The following is a 26,585-nucleotide window of genomic DNA, read 5'->3' as shown; positions in this document are numbered from 1 at the left end:
GATATAAAATGATCTAGGCACTTTGGTGGTGGGTCATTTTGATATAAAATATTTGGGACGAATTATAATAATCGACACTTTTTTGTGACGAAACGTCTCGCAGGGAGATAACTCTAATCACAATTACTGACTCGCACTCTTCCGATGAAAACAACTTGCTGTGTATTGTGCAATGCGATAACAAAAAAACCCATGTAGACTACCAACTGGGCATGGGGAGTGTTTCAGCGATGTCATCATCAACTGAAAGTGGATAAATAACTCGTGCATATAAAAGGTGCTAATGTTACAACTTTTCATATTTTATACACAAGTCAAGACTCGATTGAGCGCTGAGTTGAACCAGCGCCAGATCAAGAGGTAAGTAAACATTGCAAACACGATCATACAATGTAAAGAGTTTATATATAGGGCCACAAGAATTTATGTTATAAATAGGTCAGGGCCAACACATAATTAGACCTACTTATTATTTTGTACCATTGAACATGTGTATTGGTAATCAATCTTTAAACTCCATGCAATATGCAAAAGTTTTGGCTATTAAACCATCTTCATAGTGATACATGTAACAATTGTCAATATAGAATCTAGATCACAATAATTTAAAATAAAATAAAAGTTAACAAGTTAGCATTTTTAAAATTGTCAGGTTCCTGTGATGCATCAGTCACAGTGATGCACACCTTTCACAATATCAGATAATATCATATTTTAATATCAGATTATTTTCTTATTTGTGCATTTGTACATGTGGAGCTAGGTAAGCATATAATTTGTATCTGTTACTTACTATGTGCATATATATCTTGCATGGAGACAATACATTTGTACAATTTATACTGTACATGTATTAAACAGAAAAGTTAGAGTTGTCATTGAATATCAATTTTGATTTATCGAAAGGAAACTATCACGATGTATCAATATATACATGTATATCGTAACAAAAGTGTTTTTTGAAAAAAAGATGAAATCTTGAATGGTCGTTTTGTGTATTACATAATCGGTTGATGAACGAAAACAACTGCATGTCACTGATGGGAAGTATTGTTTAGTATTTCATATAAAATTCATGGTAATTAATTGTGAAAAATTCATTGAGTTAAAATGATCAGGATTTAACCTTACAATATACATAAAGTTGGTATATTGTAAAAACTAATACATAATCGGTTGACATTTGTAACATGTGTAACATTTTAACCAAAATTTTAGATCTATTAGAGGTAGTTACACTACTATGGTCATTGAATGTCAAAATGTTTTTTCTACAGGTCTCCATCTTGTCTGTAAATTCAAAACAGGGATATATAAAGTATCCAATTCCCATTGTCTTTCATTTAACAGTAAAATATTCTGAAATAAAATAAAAAAAACATCAGGTGAAAAAAAAAACATGGAATTAGTCAATAATTGATTTAAGTTATAAATACCATGTTTTTCATTTCTTTTTGCAGCTAGAACAAAACCATGGATTTAGCAAACAACGAACCTCATATTCAAAACCCGAGAAGTGACAGTCAGATAACAAAATCTGCTCAAAGTTATGGTGGTACTAGTGACGATGTTCCGAAAGTTGATGTAGAAAATAGCAAAATAAATGGAGCAGACAGTACGTTTTCATTTAGCGGTGCTCCACGACAACAGAAAATATTACTTTTTTCCATGGGATTTGTTAATTTTTGTGCCTGCACATGTTTTTCACTATTAGCACCGTTTTATCCAACAGAGGTAAGTGTATTTTTTTCTTTTTGATTGGATCATGAGCGTAATTTTCAAATTTGCTGCAGTTAATTACGAGACTCGCCTAGATGAGTCATGGTTCCATGATTTTCTTGTGGGATGGACTAACCAAAATTTTGAGAACCCTATATATTTTTTTGTACTAGGTTTCATCATAATTCGAATATTTAGTGTGGACTTAAAACATCCTACATAATTGCTGTACTACATACGTAGACCTTACTATATCTAATCATAATCTCAACTCTGTTTGAGTTTATGAAGTAATTAATAAAAAGGGGACATTCTTTATAGCCATGATCAATACAAGTATTTTCTAGCCCAAATTATATACTGTATTCAACCCATTCACAATTAATGCCCTGGGGGCACTTAGAAATGGAAACAAATACACAGCTAAAGAGAATAATAATAATAATGAGGCCTCAAAAAAAGGGAGGGGCACTTATTCAGTCAAATACAATGTATCATGTATGAAATACAACTGGATGGTTTTGATCATGACATAAAAATGTCAAGAGTGGTTCTATTTTTTATGATTTAACATGGAGTTGTTCTGGCTATAGGACCTCAATTTTCTAACCAATGAAAATGTATGTAAAAAAAAATCTAACAGTGGATTTGATGAGCCAAAAAATAAGTACCTATAATATTGTTATTTCATTCAGATTTAATAAAAAAATTTGGAACTAGAATAAGATTTATTAATCACATAGTCTGCCTGCATATCCAGTGACTTAATTTGCACATGTAATATTTTTGCATATTTCACTAGTGCAATTTAACATGAAGTGCTTTCCATTGGCTGGAAATGGGATTGTGTTGCCCAATTGGTTAATTAAGATGTCCCAACTTATTATCACAAGCCCTTGACCTTTCCTCCACCAACAAACCTGCCTTGTCCTGAAATGACCCTGGCTGTTATAAAATGTTAAACTAATAAAACCAAATTTAATCATTGGCTGAAAATTCATTATGATATATATACGTCCTGACATGATGTCAATAAACAATGCTGTGTCATCAGGATTTGAGTACATTGTATGTCTTGACAAAAAGGCGGTCTCACCTTTTGTTGTTGAAATTCCTCCAAATGTAGATAATAACGTGATTAAATGTATCTAATCTTAAAGTTGTGTTAATTTCATATGAGTTTTTATGAAACTTGTCTTAAAATCTTAATTTGTGCTATCCAAAGTTTGCAAAAATAAAAACTTCTTAGACTTGATTCATAAAATCTCTTTTGAAAATTTAAATATAAGCCAGATTTTATATACATTTTTTTTTGTCAGTCCTTAAGCCTTTTGAAATGAATTTATGTACATATCATATTTCTTTATAGATCACATGTTTTTCTGTTCTGTTAATTGTAGGCTGCCAAAAAGGGCGTGTCGGTGACTGTTGTTGGCCTCGTGTTTGCTGTGTTTGAATTTGTTATTTTTCTATCAGCACCAGTGTTTGGTAACTATGTAAGTATCTCCTGTTATCCATATTTTAATAGAGGATCTTACATGAGTGGCAATGCGATTATTAAATTCATCAAACAAGTTTGCCACGAGTGTCTAAACGAGTGGCATATCAAATTATTTTGACAAGTTTGATAAATTTTGTATTACAAAGTCATGAGTGTAAGATTCTATTTATCACGTAACTTTTATCTATAAAAAATAGAATTATAACTTTTGATTTCGTCAGTAGAAACCCGGCTCAGATGTGACGTTCCTGTCTAATGAGACAATCATGCAGCATAATTTATAGAATTCGACATCAAAATTACATGTGATGTCACAATAGTTATATTACACATGTGTCTTACGACATTTATGACATGGCTTTATGACATGGCTGGACAAGCCAATTATGTGATATCAAATAAAATAAAAAGTGATCAAGAGATACACTCTGAATCATTCATTACATGGAATGTTTTAATGTGGGTAGAATGAATAAAACTTTTCCGACCTTCTGTATCTTTCGCTTGGCTAAAGACGACAAAAAATAACCTATAAGACTTTACAGTATTGCAACTATAGGAGTGGGAATATTTTGTCTGTGATCTATTTCTGCATGGAATTGATCAAATTATTATTATTGATTTATAGATATCTATTCACTGTATATTTTTTCATTTTCATTTAAGATCACGAAAATTGGGTCCAAATTCATGTTCATCACCGGTGTTATGGTTTGTGGAGTATGTGCAATACTATTTGGGTAAGTGTCCAATAAAGTGTTAGTAATCAAACTCTGATAAATTTACCTGATGTGAATGTGATCATCAAGGATTAGTGGAAAAAGCGAGAGGAAATCATTATGGTACTGGTTCATCACCATTCTTAAGGCTAAAAAAAAATAATATCTGTTTAGGGTTACCCAACCGACCCCAATTTTTTATCCCCTACCCTAATTTTTTCGTACCTAAAAGGATACTCCTATTAATAGTTTTACTCTAGGCCAATCTGAGCTGTTAATACATTCTTTCTTAGTCAAATTTCCATTTATTCATTAAATAAAGAGTCGAATAATTTTATTGATAAATAGTAGCCATATATCTATTTAGTAAACAGCTCGCTATTGTATCTTAACTTTTAACTTTGGCCTTAGTTAAAACTACCAACCAGTCATTCTTCAAATGTTGTTCACTGGCAGTGGCGAAATTGCTATTAAGCATCATGCAATCTTCACTTTCATTTCAAAGACAACTGGTACGCTTCTGCAGCCTGGTCATTTGTCTGATGAAGGTGACAGTGTTGTATTAGACATCAAAATGCCCATTCAATGAGCTGAAGTTTCCTGATTATAAGGTTTTGGTGTAAATTAATGTGAAATACTCATATCTCTTACAACTGCTATGGAATTCTGCATATATGTAGATGTTGGATCATTTGCTATTCTCAAGCAGTTCTTTTCTCGATTCTGTACATTTTCAACTTTTTGTGTCACCAGGCTTTTGGATAAATGTCCGGACGGGAATATTTTCATCATCATGTGCTTCCTCAGTAGAACTATCGAAGCCCTTGGGGCATCTGCTTACATCACGGCCAGTTTTGCAATCCTTTCCAATGAATTTCCAAATCATGTAGCCACAGTAATCGTAAGTACACAGCTTACGATATGCTTCAGTTTTTAGCCCACCATCATCAGATGGTGGGCTATTCAAATCGCTTTTTGTCCGTGGTCCGTTGTCCGTCCTTCCGTCCGTTCCTCCGTCCGTTCGTTAACAATTCTTGTTATCGCTATTTCTCAGAATATACTGAAGAGATCTGTCTCACATTTCATATGTAGGTTCCCCTAGGGCCCTAGTTGTGCATATTGAATTTTGGGACCAATCGGTCAACTATTTCTCAGAAAGTACTGAAGGAGTCTTTCTCAAATTTCATATGTAGGTTCCCCGAGAGCCCTAGTTGTGCATATTGAATTATGGGGCCAATCGGTCAACAAGATGGCCGCCAGGCAGCCATCTTGAATTTTGATACTTAAAGTTTGTTATCGCTATTTCTCAGAAAGTACTGAAGGGATCTTTCTCAAATTTCATATGTAGGTTCCCCTAGGGCCCTAGTTGTGCATATTGCATTTTGGGACCAATTGGTCAACAACATGGTCGCCAGACAACCATCTTGGATTTTGATAGTTAAAGATTGTTATCGCTTTATCTCAGAAAGTACTAGAGGGATCTTTCTCAAATTTCATATGTAGGTTCCCCTAGGGCTCTAGTTGTGCATATTGCGTTTTGGGACCGATCGGTCAACAAGATGGCCGCCAGGCAGCCATCTTGGATTTTGATAGTTAAAGATTGTTATCGCTATATCTCAGAAAGTACTGAAGGGATCTTTCTCAAATTTCATATGTAGGTTCCCCTAGGGCTCTAGTTGTGCATAATGCGTTTTTGGATTGATCCGTCAACAAAATGGTGGTCAGGCAGCCATCTTGGATTTTGATACAGATTGTTATGGCTATTTCTCACAAAGTACTGAAGGGATCTTTCTCAAATTTCATATGTAGGTTCCCCTAGGGCTCTGGTTGTGCATAATGGGTTTTTGGATCAATCGGTCAACAAAATTTCTGCCAGGCTGCCATCTTGGATTTTGATAGTTAAAGATTGCTATCGCTATTTCTCAGAAAGTATTGAATGAATCTGTCTCAAATTTCATATATAGGTTCCCCTAGGGGCCTAGTGGTGCATATTTAGGTCATCTGACCCGAAGGGTCAGGATGACCTATAGTCATCATGTTTCGTCCGTCGTCGTGCGCCGTCCGCCGTGCGCCGTGCGCCGTCCGCCGTGCGTGCGCCGTCCGCCGTGCGTTAACTTTTCACATTTTGAACTTCTTCTCAAGTTTGACCGGTGGGATTGAGCTGAAACTTACATGAAATGATCCTGAGATGGTCCCGACAAAGTGTTGTTATTTTTCGGGTCGATCCGAAATCCAAGATGGCCGCCACAGCCGCCATCTTGAAAACACATTTTAAACTTCTTCTCAAGTTCTAACCGGTGCGATTTGGCTGAAACTTGCATGAAATGATCCTGACATGGTCCCGACAAAGTGTTGTTATTTTTCGGGTCGATCCGAAATCCAAGATGGCCGCCACAGGCGCCATCTTGAAAACACATTTTGAACTTCTTCTCAAGTTCTACCGGTGCGATTTGGCTGAAACTTGCATGAAATGATCCTGACATGGTCCCGACAAAGTGTTGTTATTTTTCGGGTCGATCCGAAATCCAAGATGGCCGCCACAGCCGCCATCTTGAAAACACATTTTAAACTTCTTCTCAAGTTCTACCGGTGCGATTTGGCTGAAACTTGCATGAAATGATCCTGACATGGTCCCGACAAAGTGTTGTTATTTTTCGGGTCGATCCGAAATCCAAGATGGCCGCCACAGGCGCCATCTTGAAAACACATTTTGAACTTCTTCTCAAGTTCTACCGGTGCGATTTGGCTGAAACTTGCATGAAATGATCCTGACATGGTCCCGACAAAGTGTTGTTATTTTTCGGGTCGATCCGAAATCCAAGATGGCCGCCACAGCCGCCATCTTGAAAACACATTTTAAACTTCTTCTCAAGTTCTACCGGTGCGATTTGGCTGAAACTTGCATGAAATGATCCTGACATGGTCCCGACAAAGTGTTGTTATTATTCGGGTCGATCCGAAATCCAAGATTGCCGCCACAGGCGCCATCTTGAAAACACATTTTGAACTTTCTCAAGTTCTACCAGTGCGATTTCGCTGAAACTTGCATGAAATGATCCTGACATGGTCCCGACAAAGTCTTGTTATTTTTTGGGTCGATCCGAAATCCAAGATGGCCGCCACAGCCGCCATCTTGAAAACACATTTTGAACTTCTTCTCAAGTTCTACCGGTGCAATTTCGCTGAAACTTGCATGAAATGATCCTGACATGGTCCAGACAAAGTGTTGTTATTTTTCGGGTCAATCCGAAATCCAAGATGGCCGTCACAGCCGCCATCTTGAAAACACATTTTGAACTTATTCTCAAGTTCTACCGAAGGGATTTGGCTGAAACTTGCATGAAATGATCCTGACATGGTCCAGACAAAGTATTGTTACATCTCTGGTTGATCCCAAATCGAAGATGACAACCATGACACTATGTATAATTAAGTTCCTATATTTAAAGGCCCTTGGGCCTCTTGTTTGAAATAAAATTTGTTGAAAGAAATTGAAAATGATCCTGACATGATCCTGACAAAGTGACACCATATATAATTAATTTTACTATTGTCAAGGTAGTCAGATGACCGTTAAGGCCCTTTGGGCCTCTTGTTTGATTTGGGACCGATCAATCAACAAGATGGCCGCCAAGAAGCCATCTTGGATTTTGATAGTTGAAGTTTGTTACTGCTGTTTCTCAGAAAGTACTGAAGCGATCTGTCTCAAATTTTATATGTAGTATGTTTGCAAAAGTTTGAAAAGCAGAGAAAAGATCCCTCTTTCCATTGTCAGACATAGATCATTCTTTGGTGGGCGCCAAGATCCCTCTGGTCTTATTGGTACTACTGAAGTTAAGCTAATTATATCTACACAACAAGTCATGTGCAACAGGTCAATTAAGTGACCTTGCAAATCACTTCATATTCTGTGTTTATGTATAACAGATTTATTATATTTTAGCTGTCCTTATGGTTAGGTTTTGGTTGTTATGCCATTGTGATTTTAAAATCTTATATTTCAAAGAAAATTTACATCAAATGACATCTGACAGTAACAAATTAACAATCATTGTCTACCTGCAAGGGGAGATAACTCGGTAATATGCTAGGTGGGAAAAAGTGTAAAAACAGGTTTTTTAACGATATTTAATACCAGCAGATAAATGTTGCAAAATTATCTGGACAGGTATATCAATGAAAAACAAAATTACTTGGTGATTCCATTAGGAACTATAACCTACATATGATTATAGCTTTTGTAATTAAAATTAATGATTTAGATACTGTAAATTGTTAAAAGAAATCCTTCAGGGTATCTGTACTTAATTGATCTGATTAAGCTACATGCTGATCATGCTAATTCTGTAGTGGGAGTTTAACGATTGGTTTCAGGATTTTCTAGTCCTATAATTGTCATCAATATATCATTAAAGCCACACTATAGGTAACTATCAACCAAAATTCAAGTTAAATTTGACTCCGATATTGTTAGTATTTGTAGATGTAGTTGAAATTAATATATATTAAAGAATATTTATAATGTTTTTTTAATAACTTTGGTACAGCAGTTGTTGAAAGCCGATACATGTAAACATGCCTTCATTTTAAAATGGTCGCCATAGAAGTTACGATTATTGCCGAACGGAAGTCGGAAAGTTCATGACCCGTTTTCGGAAGAGTTCGGACAGACGTTACGTAGTTACGGTAGTTACATGACATTCTTGGCAACAACGTTACAATGTCGGCTAACTTCGGCTTGTTTGACTAAGTGGGACCCACCTAGCGATGTTTAATATTTATTTGATTTTTATCAAAATATTCCGAATCATAATCGCTCATCTTGACTTCGATTTAGTCCTATCTCTGCATGACTTACAACAGGATTTTTTTTCAACATTCTTCTAAATCATGAAAAAAATAAGAAAGATACGGATATTTGGCCTTTAAACAAGAATCTTCTACCCTGTAGGGCTCTCTGGAGACATTCAGTGGAATAGGTCTGATGATAGGTCCGACTATCGGTAGTCTTTTGTATGAGGTAGGTACAACATTTAATCTACATGTAAATGGAGAGATATTCAGAGATTTCCATGTGAGATTACATTTTGCATATTTAACAGTAAGAAATCGTGAAAACATATTAAAATAGTTTAGAAATAGTTTAAGATACCAACTAAATTTCATTTAATATCATGAATGTTATCTCACAGTGGTCATTATAATTTTTGAATGTGTGGATAAATGTGTTTAACACTGTCTATATTGTACTGTAAACATTGATATTTTTGCAAGTGTTGAATATCGTGATTTTCATATATAAAGCTTTAATTTCTTGGTTATTATTTTCTCGATAGATACACTTTCATTCTCTTAGCAACAAATTTTATACAATCATGTACAAAATATTACACACATTCACAGAAAATATTCAGGATCAATCAATTAATTGTAGGCTGGAGGGTATGGAGTCCCCTTCTTCACCCTGGGCTCCATTCTCATTGTCTGTGCACTCATCAGTGCCTATGCCATGCCAAGAATTGATGGTAAGTTCATATTTTTAAAGACATAATTAGGACAATTTCTCCCTCGTCTGGCCTGCTACTCTTACTGTGGAGAATACAAAAATGTCACAGAAATTCCATATCCTCCTCAATTAGCAGTACACGCAGCATTATTAATTTTAAAAAAAGACAGATTTTTTCATTTGAGACATCTGTACCAAAACTCTAAAGAAGTAATCTCAATTATACTTTTGTGACATTTACAAATACAAATGTACATGTAATATGCAATTATTTTTTAATTACAAGTAAGCCACATCTTGAAGTGTTAAATGTTAAATAAATTGCAATCATTTTATATCATGCCATATATAGATGGAGAATCTTGAAGTGTTGATGCTAGTTGATTTTTAACTGAATTTTGTGTAAACCTGATCACTTGCTGCAGGCTCCGAATCTGATTGTGATTTTTCACTATTCTCATTGGCTAATACAATAACATAATTATACATGCAATGGTCACATATATATGACATTCATTATTACATGTATAAGACCCTTTCATATGTAGATATGAAGGATAGGGATATTCTACCCGAGGGTCACAAAATGTAGTAAAACCTGAGGTTTGCCGAGGGTTTTGCAACATTTTGGGTCTCGAGGGTAGAATATCCCTATATCCTTCATATTCACTTATGAAAGAGTATTTTTCTTTCATACCTCGACGTTTTATTGCAATGTTACAACTATAATATCCCGCCATTTTGATATAAAATTCGAAGAAATCCACGACTTAAATCAATTTTCCATACATGAAAAATTACGTGATATTTTCGACAAAAATTCCGTTGTTTGCATCTGTTATAGTAAAACCAGTCATGTTTGTGAAAAAAATGTTAAAATTTTACCGAGGAAATAGAAATTTTGTTGACGTCGTGACGTCACAAGGCTTTATTGCATGCAATCCAGCCTCAGGCTGCATGAGTGTTTTGCCCTAGACCAGCCAGTATTACACCCGTAGGTATGAAAGAATATAAGACTCTTTCATATGTGGATATGAAGGATAAGGATATTCTACCAGAGGGTCACAAAATGTTTAAAACCCGAGGCTTGCCGAGGGTTTTGCAACATTTTGTCATCTGGAGTGTAGGATATCCCTATCCATCATATCGAGTTATGAAAGAGTATTTTTCTTTCATACCTCAATGTTTTATTGCAATTTTACAACTATAATATCCCGCCATTTTGAAACAAAATTTTTTTGAAATTTAAATTTTGTTGATGATGTGACGTCACAAGACTTTATTGCATGAGTAGCCATGCAATACAGCCTCAGGCGGCATGAGTTTCTTGCCCTAGACCAGCCAGTATTACACCCATAGGTACAAAAGAAATAGCCTATCAACTCTGCCTTTCCATTTTTTAGAAACACCAATACAATATTCATTTGTGAACTTCATTACACAAATGTTGAAGTCCACAGGGTAGCATCCTATGACCAACACTTTTCTTGTAATTAACATGCACATTAGAGAATGTTTTTCACATTTGCAAATTAAGGAAACTTCATATTTAATACATGTACAAAGATCAAGGACTTTTGTTTAGGTCCATATTGTGTTTTACCACCCTTATAGAATATAAAATAATGACCGAGGGCATATATAACAGGGCGGTATAACACATACCATAATGGACCTAAATAAAGGTCCATAAATGATTTACACATGTGTAGTACCTAATCCTTTATGAAACAGATGCCAATTAGGACCCTACCATATGTATAAGGCTGTTTATTTTTTTCCTAAATTTTGCTTTCATCTTTCACCAAATGCTAGCAGAGCCTTAGACCCATAATAATGTATAGTGTACTGTATTTGACCTAATAAATGGCAGGGCACTTTCAAATTGAACCAAATGACGGGGGCACTCTTATAAGAACACAATTTGGAATAGCCTTTCATTAAATTTTAGGACAAAATAAGCAATTAATTGATTTGAAAGAAGAAATCAAATAAGGAAACCTAGCATACATGCAGTTTAAATATTTTCAGTATTTGCAATAAATGAAATTAAGGTCTCCAAAAGGGAAGAGTGCTTATAGCGATTGGAGTGTTCATTGGGTTGATTACAATAATATTCTTTTTACGGAACATAACCTATTGTAACAATAAAATACATAAATGATTATAGGATCTTACATGAGTGTTCATTTTATATGAGATTTTATAAAACGAGTCGAGGAAGTTTGTATTTTTGCAAGCCTTGGCAAGTTTCATAAAATCTTCTACAGTCTTTTCAAAAAAAATGAACACACATTTAAGATACTTTTATCACATAACTACAAAAACCTACATAAAAAAAAAGAATTTCACATTAAGAGGGAATGGTATTCGGAAAATGCAGTTGGGGCCACCATTTGTCCAGCTGTCCTCGTAGTCCTTAAGTCACATGGTTTTTCCTGACTTTACAATGGATTTCCAGCCGACAAAAAATTCTCTAGGTCATATTACACTAGAGACATATGCAAAAAATATCAGGCGGATTATGTGATAATATGAAATAATTCTTTCAGATTCTGGAAGCCACAACAGAATGTCAATGTTGAACCTGTTGCGGAGTCCGCTATGTGTTGTAACTGCCCTGTGTATCGTCTGTGGAGCGTATGCTTTAGGTTTCTTCGATCCAACATATGCAAATCGTCTTAAATTGGTATGTACTGACACATCGGGATCACATGTTACCTTTTTTCTAGCAGTAGTTTTGTAAAAAAAAATTTGTATAATATTATATATATTATTTTTGTTGTCTGATGTACATGTGGTGTTTGTGTACTTCTGCTATGCACAAATACCAACCATGCACACGATACGGGAAGTCACTATCTTATTCTGTTAAACAAAAATTTCTATGATTGAGTGACACCAACCTTTTAAAAACAAATGATAACTCGAGATTCTTGTCTGCAATGTTCAAAATTATGATTTAATAGTGCAGGTCTTTGTCTAATTTCATATTTTGATCACATTTACTTTCCCTTTTCCTTTCTCTGCTAACAAGTTTGTTTCATCAGTAATACATGAATGTGACAGATATTCATGCAATAATTTTCTCGGTCAGAAATATAATCTTGGGCACCCAAATGTAACGTTTAAAGTGAATATTTTATTGTCTAAGACGGTGATTATGATGACTGGAATTGTTAATAATCGGTCTAGATTCACTCTTAACTACTGAATACATTCTTATTTTACCAGTGGTTTTATTTTAGCCTTCCCTCCCTGGTTTTGTGTAAATTTGTACATAAGCACGAAATTTTGTAAAAGGCTTAGGGTATTTCCAGTATATATATTAAAACCTGGAATTACGTTAATTTATATACATGGTAGAAAATAATAATTTGCATTCTTTCAAATTTTCCCATTTTTTTGACTGCCCTGAAATATTACAGTAAGTTTACAGTAGTTATTATTATTTTGAAGCTGGGCCTGACAGTTATACAGATTGGTCTGATGTTCCTGATAGCACCAGGTTTATATGCCTTCACAGCACCTCTATGGGGGTGGATAGGGGACACAAAAGTAAGTAAAGATTCTTCATCAGATTTGTGTGGCTTAAGGTTGTATTCTTCTCAGGTTTCAGTCCCGTTGAAGTCTCGTTTCGACAAAGATCAAAGAAGTTATGAGATTTTCAAATAAAATCTATCAATATCTGTAGGAAGTTACCAGTTGCAAATTTTGTCAAAAAATTACATTTCTAGCTTTAGAAGATTTTTTTATATGGGGATTTTAAGAAATGGCCCATTTGGCGGCCATTTTGAAATTGTGTCTTTTTTCGCTTTGAGTAGAGCCACAGTTCTACCATTTTTTACTGAAATTGTTTTTACTTAAATCATCACTGCGCCAGTATTTTTAGCTGTATCGAGGTAATTTTTGCTGTAAATCTTTACTGGGTTCGTGGTAATTAAAATATTTAGCATTAATGTGTGATATGATACACTTTTGTCTCTTTATTTTTACATTAAATGGTAATTTGAGCACAATTATTTTTTACTCGAAAATACTGAAAAATAACAAATATTCAAATGGGGCAAAAAAGTAAGCACACGTGCACGGACCCCCCATTTTTCTGCCTGATTTAGAAAGAACAACCCTTTCTCTGTTGATATGCAAAATATTAACAAAAGTTTAATACCAGAACTTTTTTCTATAAAGGGCTAAATTTGGCAAAAATTGCTGAAAATGGTGCATTTTGTAGCTCAAAATTAAGGGGTAGGGGTAGCATATGTTGTTATTCTGAGAAAAAATGTAAGTCTTATTGGTCAAAACTGGTATATTTTTAAAGAAGACTACTAGAAAATAAATTCTACAAACATCTATACATATCAAACACCTCATTCGGAAATTATGGCTTTAATCTATTGTATATATGGTCAAAACGGCAAAATTCCCATAAAATCCAATATTTTGTCAATTAGGTATCTTTGACTGACAATAGCTCAAAAAAGAGTACACGGACATATGTTTTTTCTTCTATTTTCTTTTATGGCATGAACTCCTATTTCCAAAAATCTATATGAGAAAAAAAGTTTAATACAAGAAAATTTTTACTTCTCAGAGGAGTACATCCTTAAAGCACATACTTTAAGATTTTCTACCTCTGGTGTATTACTAAACTAATAATTAATAAAGTTGATATACATGTATACACTTTTATTCTACATCAGATTTGTATGGCTTAAAGCACCTATTTGAAGATTTTCTACCTCTTATGGATTACTAAATTATATGAATGAAGTTGATATATACACTTTTATTCTACATCAGACTTGTGTTGCTTAAAGCACCTATTTGAAGATTTTCTACCTCTTATGGATTACTAAATTATATGAATGAAGTTGATATACATTGTATACACTTTTATTCTACATTAGACTTGTGTTGCTTAAAGCACCTATTTTAAAGTTTTCTACCTCTTGGGCTTTTGTTACGGAGTTGATGTATATGTATACAGACTTTCTCAGAAATCACATTAAGTGGAACTTACCACAGCATATACAGGGTGTCCCAAAAACATGTCCCGAGTTTGACGCTTCATAGAAAATATTTTGATAAACGGAGGAATTTATTCTATAATTTATTCTAGAAAGCTAGTGATTTGTTCTGTACAACGATATATAACAACCTGGGCAAATATCTTTTTGTTAATACTTATATTGAAAATCGAGAGAAAGTCAATATATATTTCGCTAATTTTGGGATTTGTTCAGAAAATCAATAACTTTCAGTTATAGAATGGGCGCGAGGTGTCTGCCCTTCTTTTCAATGACATGATGAATTTTGTTCCTGAAATTCCTCACCACCTCACAATACTGTAAATCTTCTTCCTGGGGATTGACAGCATACCTGGGTGACATTTTCATAAAATTTCATTTACGAAAGTAGAAGATTTTCCGACCGCATTGTAGATTTTAATAACTTCAGCCTGAATCTTCATGGTGCTAAAAATCATCAAATTGTGACATCATCGATGATGTCATCATTGATGTCATCACACATAATGACAATGTAATCTGTACATTTGTAAACAATTAAGTTAAATGTGGATTTTCCTGCTTTTCAAATCATTTTGAATTTTCAAAAACAGTTTAGTACTGCAAAATATATTACCCGTCAAAGTCGGGACATGTTTTTTGGGACACCCTGTACAATGAACATGTCAAGACCTTGCCATGAATGCATCTTTGAACTTTCTGCCATTTCATATATTTTTATTGAACACATAGTGATATTTTTTTTCTGTATAATTTTGGATTATGATTATTTATTTTTTACAGAAACTTCCAAAGACACTGATGATCATAGGCAACTTCACCATGGCCATTTCTTTTGGCTTACTTGGGCCATCTCCCCTGTTACCTTTTCTGCCATTGTAAGTTTCTATTGATAGCTACTATCGTTGGCTGTAAGCATAGACATAAATATAAAATGTAATTCAATGGATGCGCTCTATGTATTCATAGACAAAAATAACCAACTAGCAAAAATTATCAAATATTCCACATTTTCATAATGTATGCATATTTTGTATGGTGATCATGGCAACTAAAGCTCCAAACCTAGAAACAAACTAATGATAGTTGAATCAGGGATGTACTAAATATTTAAAATACAAAATTTAATTAATAAAGAACAGGTTTGAAAATTTGATGGATTTGGGGGCCAAACCATATATTGTCCTTTGTAATATATCATATATAGCGCTGCGATGGAACTAATATATAGATTTAGCTATGTACATATTACTTATAAGATCTGATCATAGCTATGTATACTTTCATATTGCTTGTGTTAATACATATTTATGGTTCATTTAGATGATGTGCAATCATCTACTAATTTTGATACGAAATCATGTATCATTAAGTAATTACCAATATAATTATATTGTAATAATTTTTGGATTTTCACATGTCTAATATTATGTTATTTTTTACAAAAACTTAAATGATGCTCCATAGCCAACAGAGCAGAAACGATACTCGCCATTTGAACAAGAATTATTGTTTGATTGTGTATATATATGTCTAATTAGCACAAAAAATGTATAAAACAATTTATTTTGCTTTTTGAGCATGCCCATTTAGAACGTTATTCCATAGGACCTAGTGCAATGCATTTTTTCTCGGAATGCAATTAATTATTATCTTTAAGAAAATTAGAAGCTCAAACTTTTCAATAGGGGTAATGATGTTAAGTAAGTAACTTTTGTAACTGAAGAAAAAATACTAAATCGTCTGCTCCTGTTGCCGAGGAGATAGGGCAATAGAATTGTACCTGCTTCCCCTAAAAGGCGACTTTAGAATCGAATCTTTTCTCTTCTTCCTAACTGACATTATTATGCATGTTTGATCAATATCATCTGTGTTACAGTGAACTATGGACTCAGATTGTTGGGTGTGTCTGTCTTGGAATTTTCCTTGGATGTGCTATTATACCTGCATTTAGAACATTATTGGATGGTGCACTGTAAGTAGCTTTTAGTATACTGTATAGCCGATTATTTTCGCGAGGATGATATTTTCGCGATTTCGGGGGACATTGCTATAGTTGCAAAATTGATCTGCGAAATAATGAGAAATGATTGAAGAATATCTACCCTTAAACCCATATCGCAAAAATTTGAATTTGCTAACATATGATTTTCTTGTTTTTAGATCAGATCATAAAAGTTTTGATCCGCGGAAATAACTGGCAATACAGTATTTTAATTTTTTTTTTTTCTTGAATAGAATAAACATTTATTTTTTTATGTACAATGTATTGTGTAATCATATTTTTCATGGATGTTTATTTTATAATGAAAATACGGAATATTCATAGTAATTCTTAACTGAAAAAAAACATGATATCCAAAGAAAGTTAAGATCCATACCACTTTATATTTTCAGCCAAATTGGATTCGAAGAAAATTTTGTTACGTTTGGGATGGTGTCTGGTCTATTCAACTCTTGTTTCTCTCTAGGGTAAGTGCTCTAATGAGTCCCGAAGGCAATTGACGTCCACCATAAGTAGGCAATAGGATGCATACTCCCGTAGGTTATTGGGTCAAAACACTCTTTGGTAGTAGGATGAATACCCCCTTAGGAAAAGAAAACCCCCATATATAGTTAACATGGAGAAAAATCCTTTGGTTTGTAGGATAATTAACCTAGGCTCATAGGCAATAGGATAAATACCCCATTTGGTTCTAGGATAAGTAGCATAAGACGCAATAGGATGAATACCCCTTAGGTTGTAGGGTAAAAACTCTCTTGGGTAATATAATGAACACCCCCTTAGGTTCTAGCTTACGTATAGGCAATTGGGTGAATATTCCCTTAGGATAACTATTATCAAAGGCAATATATTGAAAATATTTTAATTACATATAATATCTTTTAAAGACATTTACAGTGTTTTTTCGATGTATAACTTTACAAAACTGGCGAGTAAAACGTAATTTGCAAAAACTTCGTCAGATTTTGGTTTTCATCCACGTACAAGTTGCACTGGTGTATAGGTCGCACTCCCGATTTTCCCTTATACTCCGGAAAATATGGTACCTCATTAGGTTCTAGTGTAAGTACCCCAATAGGATGAATACCCCATAGGTTCTATGGTAGGTACCCTCATAGGACATTGTATTTGACTTTATATGATAATATACATGAATTTAGTGATCATCTATAAGATGTACCGTTATGAAAACAATATTATCTGTGATTCTTTCTTATTTCAATTTCAACGAGTTTTATTGATATTATATGGATCAGATGAATTGGACATTCTTTCTAATTGATCCTGAATACTTCAAATTTGAAATCTCAACCTCTGGGCCACGGTTGCTAAATAGTTTTATGCAGCCAACAGTCTGCCACCAATCCTTCACCTCGGGGTCACGATTGCTTTATGGTTTTAAGAAGCCGATTTCTACCACTAACTCACCACCTCTTAGGAGAAAAAAGACCTCGAAGGGACAGTTGCAACTACAACTGGTTGTTGTCAAATTGTTAAAATGTAAATATATACATGCACTTTTATTTTGAAGTATATTTTCAAGGAAGATAAGGGTTTATAGTTGAATCAGGTTGTTCGTCTGCCTGTAGACACAACTTTGTTCGGCGAACTCCTCCTTAACTACATAAAAGATTTTGATAACATTTCGTTCACAGAACCCTGACATAAATTGATGTTGAGTAAACTATATATGATTTTGCGATGTCCCCTATCAATAGAGTTATTACTAAATTTGTGCAGCGCGTGGTATTAGTCGTCCACTCTGGCGACAATTCTTGTTGTTTCATTGTCAATCCAAACATTTTGATTTGAAATGTTTAAGTTTGTGTTGATTTGACGATCTAGATATCAGCCCATTTATATTGAAATGGCAGGACATTCATGTTGGTCTTTTATATATAATTTTTTAACATAATTCAAAAACGAAGTTCTTCTATAGCGACCACTTCTGTAAAATACCACCTGCTTATTGAGACTAATTTCCCTATCGCCCTTATAGCATAATTTGACCTACGTTATGTAAAAAGACGACTAGATTACATAGAAACAACTTTTCCTTTTTCTCTGGATGCCCTTTTTAAATAGGGTTGACTGTATAGTGTTAAACATTAGAAAGACAAATTTGATTGTTGCAACCGAAAAATAACTTTATCATCAAAATCCCTGCTTTGCCTTATTTTTTACACACAAAACATCAAGCTGATGGAAACGTTAATGCAAAAATTACTAGCTCAAAAGAATTCCATAGCCCAGTGGTAGAATCGTGTTTATTGACTCATATTCACGATTTCACTTTTTGACGCTGCTGCATCTGTTTTGAGCGAACATCAGATCTATCAATTTGCGATTTTAGAATCAAACAATCAAGAATTCAAACAATCAAACTAATTTAAATAATCAGGCTAATTAAGAAAAACATTGACAAGCTAATAAACATCACCATCTGAAAAAAATTTCTTCAACCAGCTTTACATGTATATTTACGTACATGCATACAAATTTTCATATGTACATGGATATTACACACTTTGTATTGTAGAGCATTCCTTGGCCCCACGGGAGGCGGCATATCAGTAGATCACCTTGGCTTTCCATGGGCTGTCACTGTGTGCTGTGGATTATTTATTTTAGCTGTAAGTAAATGGTTTCTAACGATTAAATGTACATGTTTATGTATATGATAAAGGATGTACAACATAGACCATTGCAGATGTTACAGATGTTAAAGGGTATAATTGAGTACTGTAAATTAACTTAGTTTCGCGGCTACATAATTTCGCGCTTTCAAATATTCCTATCGACTTTTCCACTGCGATTTATTTTTGCTATTTACAGTCGAAACGTTTATTTGAATCGTAATTGAATTTTTTTGGGAAATTTGAATTCACCGCGGAATACGCAAATTTTCATTGCAGGCGAAAATAAGTTGATAACTGTAATTAAACAATGCGAATGATGTGGGACAAAAGCGTTCTATATAGCTGTGAAGCTGATAATACTATACCAGATTCACTCTTATTATCGAAAGCATGGTTCATGCATGTGCTTTAGATATCTTTAAAATTTTACCATTAATTATTAATAATATATATTAAGCTAATCATGATCATTAAAGTGCTGAACAAATCATGAAATTCTAATGTGGCCAGAAATATTTTGCGCAAAAATATCATTTTCATATATACTTATTTCATAAGCATTTTGGCAACACATGAGTGGTCATGGAAAACTATGGACAGTAATCGTATTCATGGCCATGAAATATCATACTAGCTTCGTATTCGGATAATTGTAATTCAAAATTTATTACCATGAAGTATGACTTAATATGACTAAATACAAAATATAAATCATACATAGTACACTGCAGGTAATATCTTTTTCATTGTCATGTGTTACCAGTCATGTAGCTTTTTCATTACATCGTTATAAATTATTAGTATCTGTATATTATAGATGGAGCTTTGTAAAGCACAATAATTTAAACTGACAATTATTCAATCTGCTTATTTGTTGACAATTCAACCACATGTACAAAATGTATTTAGGATTAAAAATTGGCAATTATATCACTGTGCACTGTCATACTTATAAAGAATTGTAAACAGATATTTATTGATGTGAGGTTATGAGAATCGAATGGCATTTTAATGGAAAATGAATTACTTTTTGGGTTTGGTAGTGAATGAAAAGAATGGTAAAAAATATTATGATGCCTATAGATCCAGTAACAAAGTACTTATCAGCCAGTTATACACATTGCACAACTTGCTTTTATTTCGAACAAAATTAATATATATATATATATATAATGGTTTATATCTTAATTAAAATACACTCTTTATTCTCTCTTTTAACAGGGAAGTGCTATGTTGATATATTGTATTGTGGAGAGATATACTGACTGTATACCGTCCGTGCCTGCGGCCACCAAAAATAATGGGTATGCTGAGGAAGCGAATGAACAGACTAGATTACTAACCAACAATGTATGAGAATCTACCTGTAGTTGTACTATAACATGTAGTTATTCTGATATCACAATCTTAGGATATGTTTGAAACCTTAAGCTTTGTATGTTAGTTCACAGAAATGCTGTATACTTGAAATCCACATGGATACGTTTGTGTTGAAAGCTATATATTATCGTCATGTTTTGTATGTTGTATGCTGCATCATGGAAGTGTTTGTTGACGTTTGTCCGTCCTGTAGTTATATGAAACATCCTTTTAGTAAACATGAATTGTTTTATAGCCACACTATAATCTGATAAGGATCACCTGGCTGTAGCTTCCTTTTGCCTTCAGGCATCGGAGGTAACGAACAAGGCATGGACAGATGATTTTAATCAGGTTGGCTATACTATGCACACACACATATATATCAGCGTTGATGTGTATGCATTGTTTGGAATTTGTTTTGATGAAAGAACCTACATTGTATTAGCATTTTGATCAATTTTGTCGAAACTTGTTCAGTTGTTGTAATATATGGATAGCTATAATTTGATACACGCTTTAATAATTATATAACATATACCATATAAACAAAATGGAGAAATATTTAGTTGCCATGGTCTGATATAAGAATAGGAAACAGCGGTTGTATTAGTAAGCCATGTTCATAATCACATTTCTAGCGGAGTAGTTATTATTTACCCGTCGTTCATATAGTAAATCATTCCAGTGCTTGAGATAATGTTGTTCAGTACGATTCCAATATGTGTAATTCAAATTTTCACATTCCACAGTTTTCTGTCTGTAGTCTGATATCGTGTCCATGATGTTTTAGAAATCTCCTATTGTATGTTACATTTCCACATTTATTCACATATTTTATTCTGCTTCGTATAGTATATATTTATATGCACACTATACGCAAATAATTGGATTATTTGTTATTTATATTTTTTAATTTTCATGGTTGTGAAATGTTACAAAGTCAGATGAAGTATACGCAAGATTTCTAAAGTGAAAACAAAAGCATTTTTGCGTAACACAGATCAATTCATTAAATGGTATTTTAATTTGCAGTCAAAGCGCTGGAAAAGAATCGCAAAACTAAAATGCGTGCAGTACCAATTTGTATATATTAACATGTATATCGATGCATGATCTTCTACATGTATATACGCATGTGAGAAATGTTGGTAGACAAATATAGAAAAATATATAATAATATGTAAATAAGCTGATTTCATGTAACTCATGGATCATGTTTAGCTTAAATATTTTTGATTGTCTTAACCAAATTAGTATTCTAGGATTTTTTCGAAATTTTGCAATGGTGGACTAGAGATTAACGATATTTTAACTGTTGTAAGTATAGGTTCAGACGATCGTTCATAATTGTTATGATGATAGCATGTCATTTACCGATATTGTTGAACTTGTTACTCATATTTATAGTTAAATACATTTGTTATGGTTAGTGTTATTGTATTGCCAATATTGTTGATCTGAATAAAATTTCAGTCCCACCTTCAGCAATAGAGTCAATATCACGGGTACAATACGACAATCAATATTTACAATTCAGACTGTTTGCATTGTTTCTGTTATCATGTTGAATTTATAATTTTTCACAAAGGACTATGTATGATTTAGAAAATTATAATTTAAGTTTAACTAAGCATAATAATCAAAAACATATATACATAGAGACTGGCAACTTCGCCATTTTCACGATCGGCAGATGTACCTCTGTATGTGCTTAGGGTTTTTTTAGATAAGTTCTTAAATAGTTAAATTTAGCAGAATAACTTTGATATTTTATAAATTTTCTATAATTTTCAGATGGTTTGAGTACGATTTTAGATAGAAAAGATAATATTTTAATTTACATATTAATAAAACAAAGTGCACTTCCGGTTTTGAATGTCTGATTTTCGAAAAACCGGGTAAAATTGCTGATTTTCATGCTTTCTAAAATCATATTAAATAACATAAATCGGGAGAACTGGTCACATCAAACCATGATATCATGTTTAAACTTTGTTTTGATGCAAAAAATGTCATGCTTTAAAGAATACACTTGAAAGTAGTTAGCCAAGGGAAAATGCCTATAAACCGGAGGTCCCGCTACCTGTCAACAAAGACAAAGGAGGAGTTTCCAATCTCTAGGTATATATGTTTCTGTTATAATCCATCAGAGTTCGTCAGTGCTGATAGATTAAGACGAAGGGAGGTAACTTTGGTAGGTCAAATGGTGATCGGGCCAAATGACGTCAGGATATTTATACTTTGCAGTTGATTTATCTCCCCTTTTGTTTGCCTAGGTATTGATTTTGACGTCATGTACATGTATATGTGAACCCTACGTCATAGTTTTCATAAGAAATGACGTGAATTTCTCTCACAATTAGCCATGCTTACTCAGATCCCTATCTTATTATAAAGTTGATGTCTCTTAATTTTTCTCATATTATATTTATTTTATAAATATTATATATATTTTATAAAATTATATATTTATATTACATTTTCTGATATTTCTTTGTTTTAGCATTTAACCAGAATATTATTTGATTTTCGTATATATGGCAGAAGAACTATTGCGTTAGATATGAGTTTGAAATTAGTGATAAACCTAATACATATATCAAAGCATAATCAATCGATTTTTATGATAAACTTAACAGGTTCTGTTTATACATAGGTTTCAATAATTGTACTATTTTAATGTTGTGCCATTTAAGACTAGATTTGAAGTGTTTTACTGAATGTTTCGTTTCTGCATGGTTGTCTACTCGCACTATAGAAATATAACAATATTACGTCATTTGGCTGAAAATCAATTGAGATATCAAGTGTTATATATTGCCTATACACTGTATTTGTTTTCGTCCGAATTTACTCTTTAAAACACTTCAAAAACAAAAAACAAACAGGATCGTTGTTTTGAAATTCGACTTAAAGTGTGTTGGGTTGAAAGGCCACAAATAGATAAAATATTATACAATTATCATTATTATCAATGTCATTTGGTCAAGACTTTGCTTTGAAATAGAAAAAATAATTCTTATATAATTCACATTCTGTGAAGGACATTATCTGAAAACTTTCTGATATTTTCTCCTATCTCATCATGAATAACATATTATACAACTATAATATGTAGACTTTGTACTATACTTTGATATTTGTGAAAAACGTATTAGTGCCAGCAAAATTCTTGAATGCATACAATGCATAAACAGAAATTTAAAGTACGACAATTGACAACACCGTATATATCACTTTCATCTCGTTATGTATACTGGTCTCGTTTGTCAAACTAACATCATATATCATCGTACTAACGATAATTAGCATCAAATGATATAGTGCATCGTCTTTTTGGTTAGAGAGAACTTACTTTTAAAATATCTTTGTATTCTATGATACATTGTACAACATATTAGGTTTCCAAAGTAAATTATCCTTTCAAAGTAAAATTGCCGAGTGACTTTGCGGTCCGCATATTTGGTCCTATTCTTACTGCAAATTTTGCTGAATATCTGTTCATAGTGAGAAGATATTAAGTACAATTCGCAGTAAGAATAGGGCAAAAATGCGGGTCGCAAATTCACTCAGCAATTTTGCAATTTTACTTTGACAGGATAATTTACTTTGAAAAAGTAATGTGTTGATACGGAAATTATGAGAACGGTCCATGGGTAGGTAGGTATTCAAGGTTTATATGTATGTATATCTTATTTGTACGTGATGGTTTGATGATCACGTTTTACACCAAGCATTAAACAGTTTGTTTCGTGTACTTGGTTCGAAACGTTCACGTAATATCAACAAAGTAACGTTCACCCGAAATAAATTGATCTCGTTACTGGTGGTTCATGTCTTGTCTAAAAATCACCAATCATATAAAAATCACCAATCATATAAAAATCACCAATCATATAAAAATCACCAATCATTTTGGGTATTTTTTTACACGAATGGAGGTGATCTTTGCGTTTGAATTGCACAAACTTGCATTCCTGTGAATAGTTTCTTATCCTGTATGTATGAATCTGCCCATTCAATTGTGCGATCCATTCATTATGACAAAATAATATACAAATGTAGTTACAAATGTATGGCAATACTATTTCACAAAAAAATATGAAGTAAGAATATTATTGTTTTTCTATTGTGATATTTTGTTATGTGCAAAATACTATATATGTTAAATTCATATTTCTAAAAAGATTTACTATTTTCTTTGAATTGTTGATCCTAATAAATAGTCTTCTGTTATCAAATACTGTTTTATCATGTGTTGCATTTGGTCGCCGATGGGCATCATAATCACCAAGAACATGTTTGACGTATACAAAATGCAGTGGACCCGTTGGTGAATTTTTGCATTGCATGCAGTGGGAATTCTGACGACCTTAATTTCATGAGTCCCCTTTTATACAGGATTGGCATTACAGTGCATGTGACTGTTTCACAACTCTCTTTATTTTTAAATGGATTATGAACACGCATTAACGATATTAGAACTTTCACTAAAACATAGTGATCTTAACACTTAGCGAAATTATTGAATGAATGATCGTGTATTCAGCATTTGTTGTATTTTGGATGCGAAGAGATGCATGCAGACAAAGAACGGCATGGTAAGTTATGTGTAAATATAACAATTAACTATATGTTATTTGTTGAAGTTGCACGAATACCACATGTCAAATTATGTATTAATTTGTCTCGTTTGAAAAGAAACTCCAAGACGTTTGTTTGGAATATAGTCATGATTATGTTGCATGTATAGGTAAAATCTACCAATCGATTCATATTACATAGTGCCAGAAACTCTCAAACTCTGCGTCGCGAGTTCGAATCCCATTTGGGACAGTTTCCAGGTGCTGACCGATTGTCGTTGTTTTTTCTCCGGGTTCCCCGGTTTTCCTCCACCAACAAACCTGGCGCGCTCTTACATGACACTCACAGTTAATAGAACGTTAAACTTAAAATCCCAAACCTACAAATCCAGCCATTTAATTGGGTTTTTTTTTCGAGATATCACGGTCTTACTGTATATTCACGATGGAAACTAGGAAGGAGACTATTCCTCATCCTCGATATTCCATGGGTTACTTTGATACCATGATACCATATATGAGAGGGTAATTTGTGTCCTTTGATGTACATCAAACGCATATGATAACGGCACACTTTCTAAGACTGCCTTTATTTGCTATTAAATGTTCAAATGGTGGATATTAAGACAGTGATAGTAAACCCTGGAATATCGAGGATGTATATATATGTACTCCAGGAGAGAGAGTTTTATCAATAACGTAATATCAATGCTATGAATCTTACTTTGCAATTCGAGATACTTGGATGGTTGTACACATGTCGCACGTTCAGTATGTGACTACAATTATGTATCTGACTATATTTTGTAAACATCAAACATAAAACGCCTTTTTTGTTTTCCTGCAGATACACCCGGCTACAGATGGACGAGATTATTAGAGACGATTCGGATTTTTCTGATGAGAATGAAAATTCAACACTTTTTGATAGAGAGAGTATTGTTTAACAGATAACCATTCTAGAATTCGACTTCTTGAAGGCAGCAGCTAGTCAGTAAACACTATCAATGAAGTGTTTGTTTACTTAAGGATGTATTCTTCTGTGGTTTCAGTCCTGTTGAAATCTCGTTTCGACATAGATCAAAAACGTTATGAGATTTTCAAATACGATTTATCAATATATGTAGCATTTGGTCTGTAGCAAATTTTGTCAAAAAATTACATTTCTATTTTTGGTAGATTTTTTTACACAGCGATTTTAAGAAATGGCCCATTTGGCGGCCATTTTGAAATTGTGTCTTTTTTGGCTTTGAGTAGAGCCACCGTTTTCCCATTTTTCACTTAAATTGTTTTTACTTAAACCATCACTCTGTCAGCATTTTCAGCTGTATCGAGTTTTTTTTTTGCTGTAAATCTTCACTGGGTTCATGTTAATTAAAATACTAAACATTAATGTGTGAAATAATATACTTTTGTCACTTTATTTCTACATTTAATGGTAATTTGAGCACTTTTATTTTTTTGTCAAAAATATTGAAAAATAACAAATATTAAATGGGGCAAAAACGTAAGCACACGGAC

At 33.4% G+C, this 26,585-nt stretch overlaps 1 protein-coding gene across 1 annotated transcript; it reads left to right on the top strand.

Annotated features, from left to right (window-relative positions):
* On the top strand, window positions 1-26,585 carry LOC138333118 (MFS-type transporter SLC18B1-like). Its single transcript, XM_069281251.1, has 15 exons — window positions 1-360; window positions 1,461-1,734; window positions 3,120-3,215; window positions 3,887-3,960; window positions 4,693-4,840; window positions 8,891-8,959; window positions 9,374-9,464; window positions 11,998-12,134; window positions 12,905-13,003; window positions 15,259-15,353; window positions 16,355-16,450; window positions 16,873-16,947; window positions 19,020-19,113; window positions 20,341-20,423; window positions 25,912-26,585. Exons 2-15 carry the CDS (start codon window positions 1,474-1,476, stop codon window positions 26,009-26,011), a joined length of 1,518 nt encoding a protein of 505 aa, XP_069137352.1. The 5' UTR covers window positions 1-360; window positions 1,461-1,473; the 3' UTR covers window positions 26,012-26,585.

Source organism: Argopecten irradians, chromosome 10, assembly GCF_041381155.1.
Source record: "Argopecten irradians isolate NY chromosome 10, Ai_NY, whole genome shotgun sequence".
NCBI lineage: Eukaryota > Metazoa > Mollusca > Bivalvia > Pectinida > Pectinidae > Argopecten > Argopecten irradians.
Note: the sequence above shows the minus strand (reverse complement) of the source record. Positions and strands in the feature narration are given on the sequence as shown.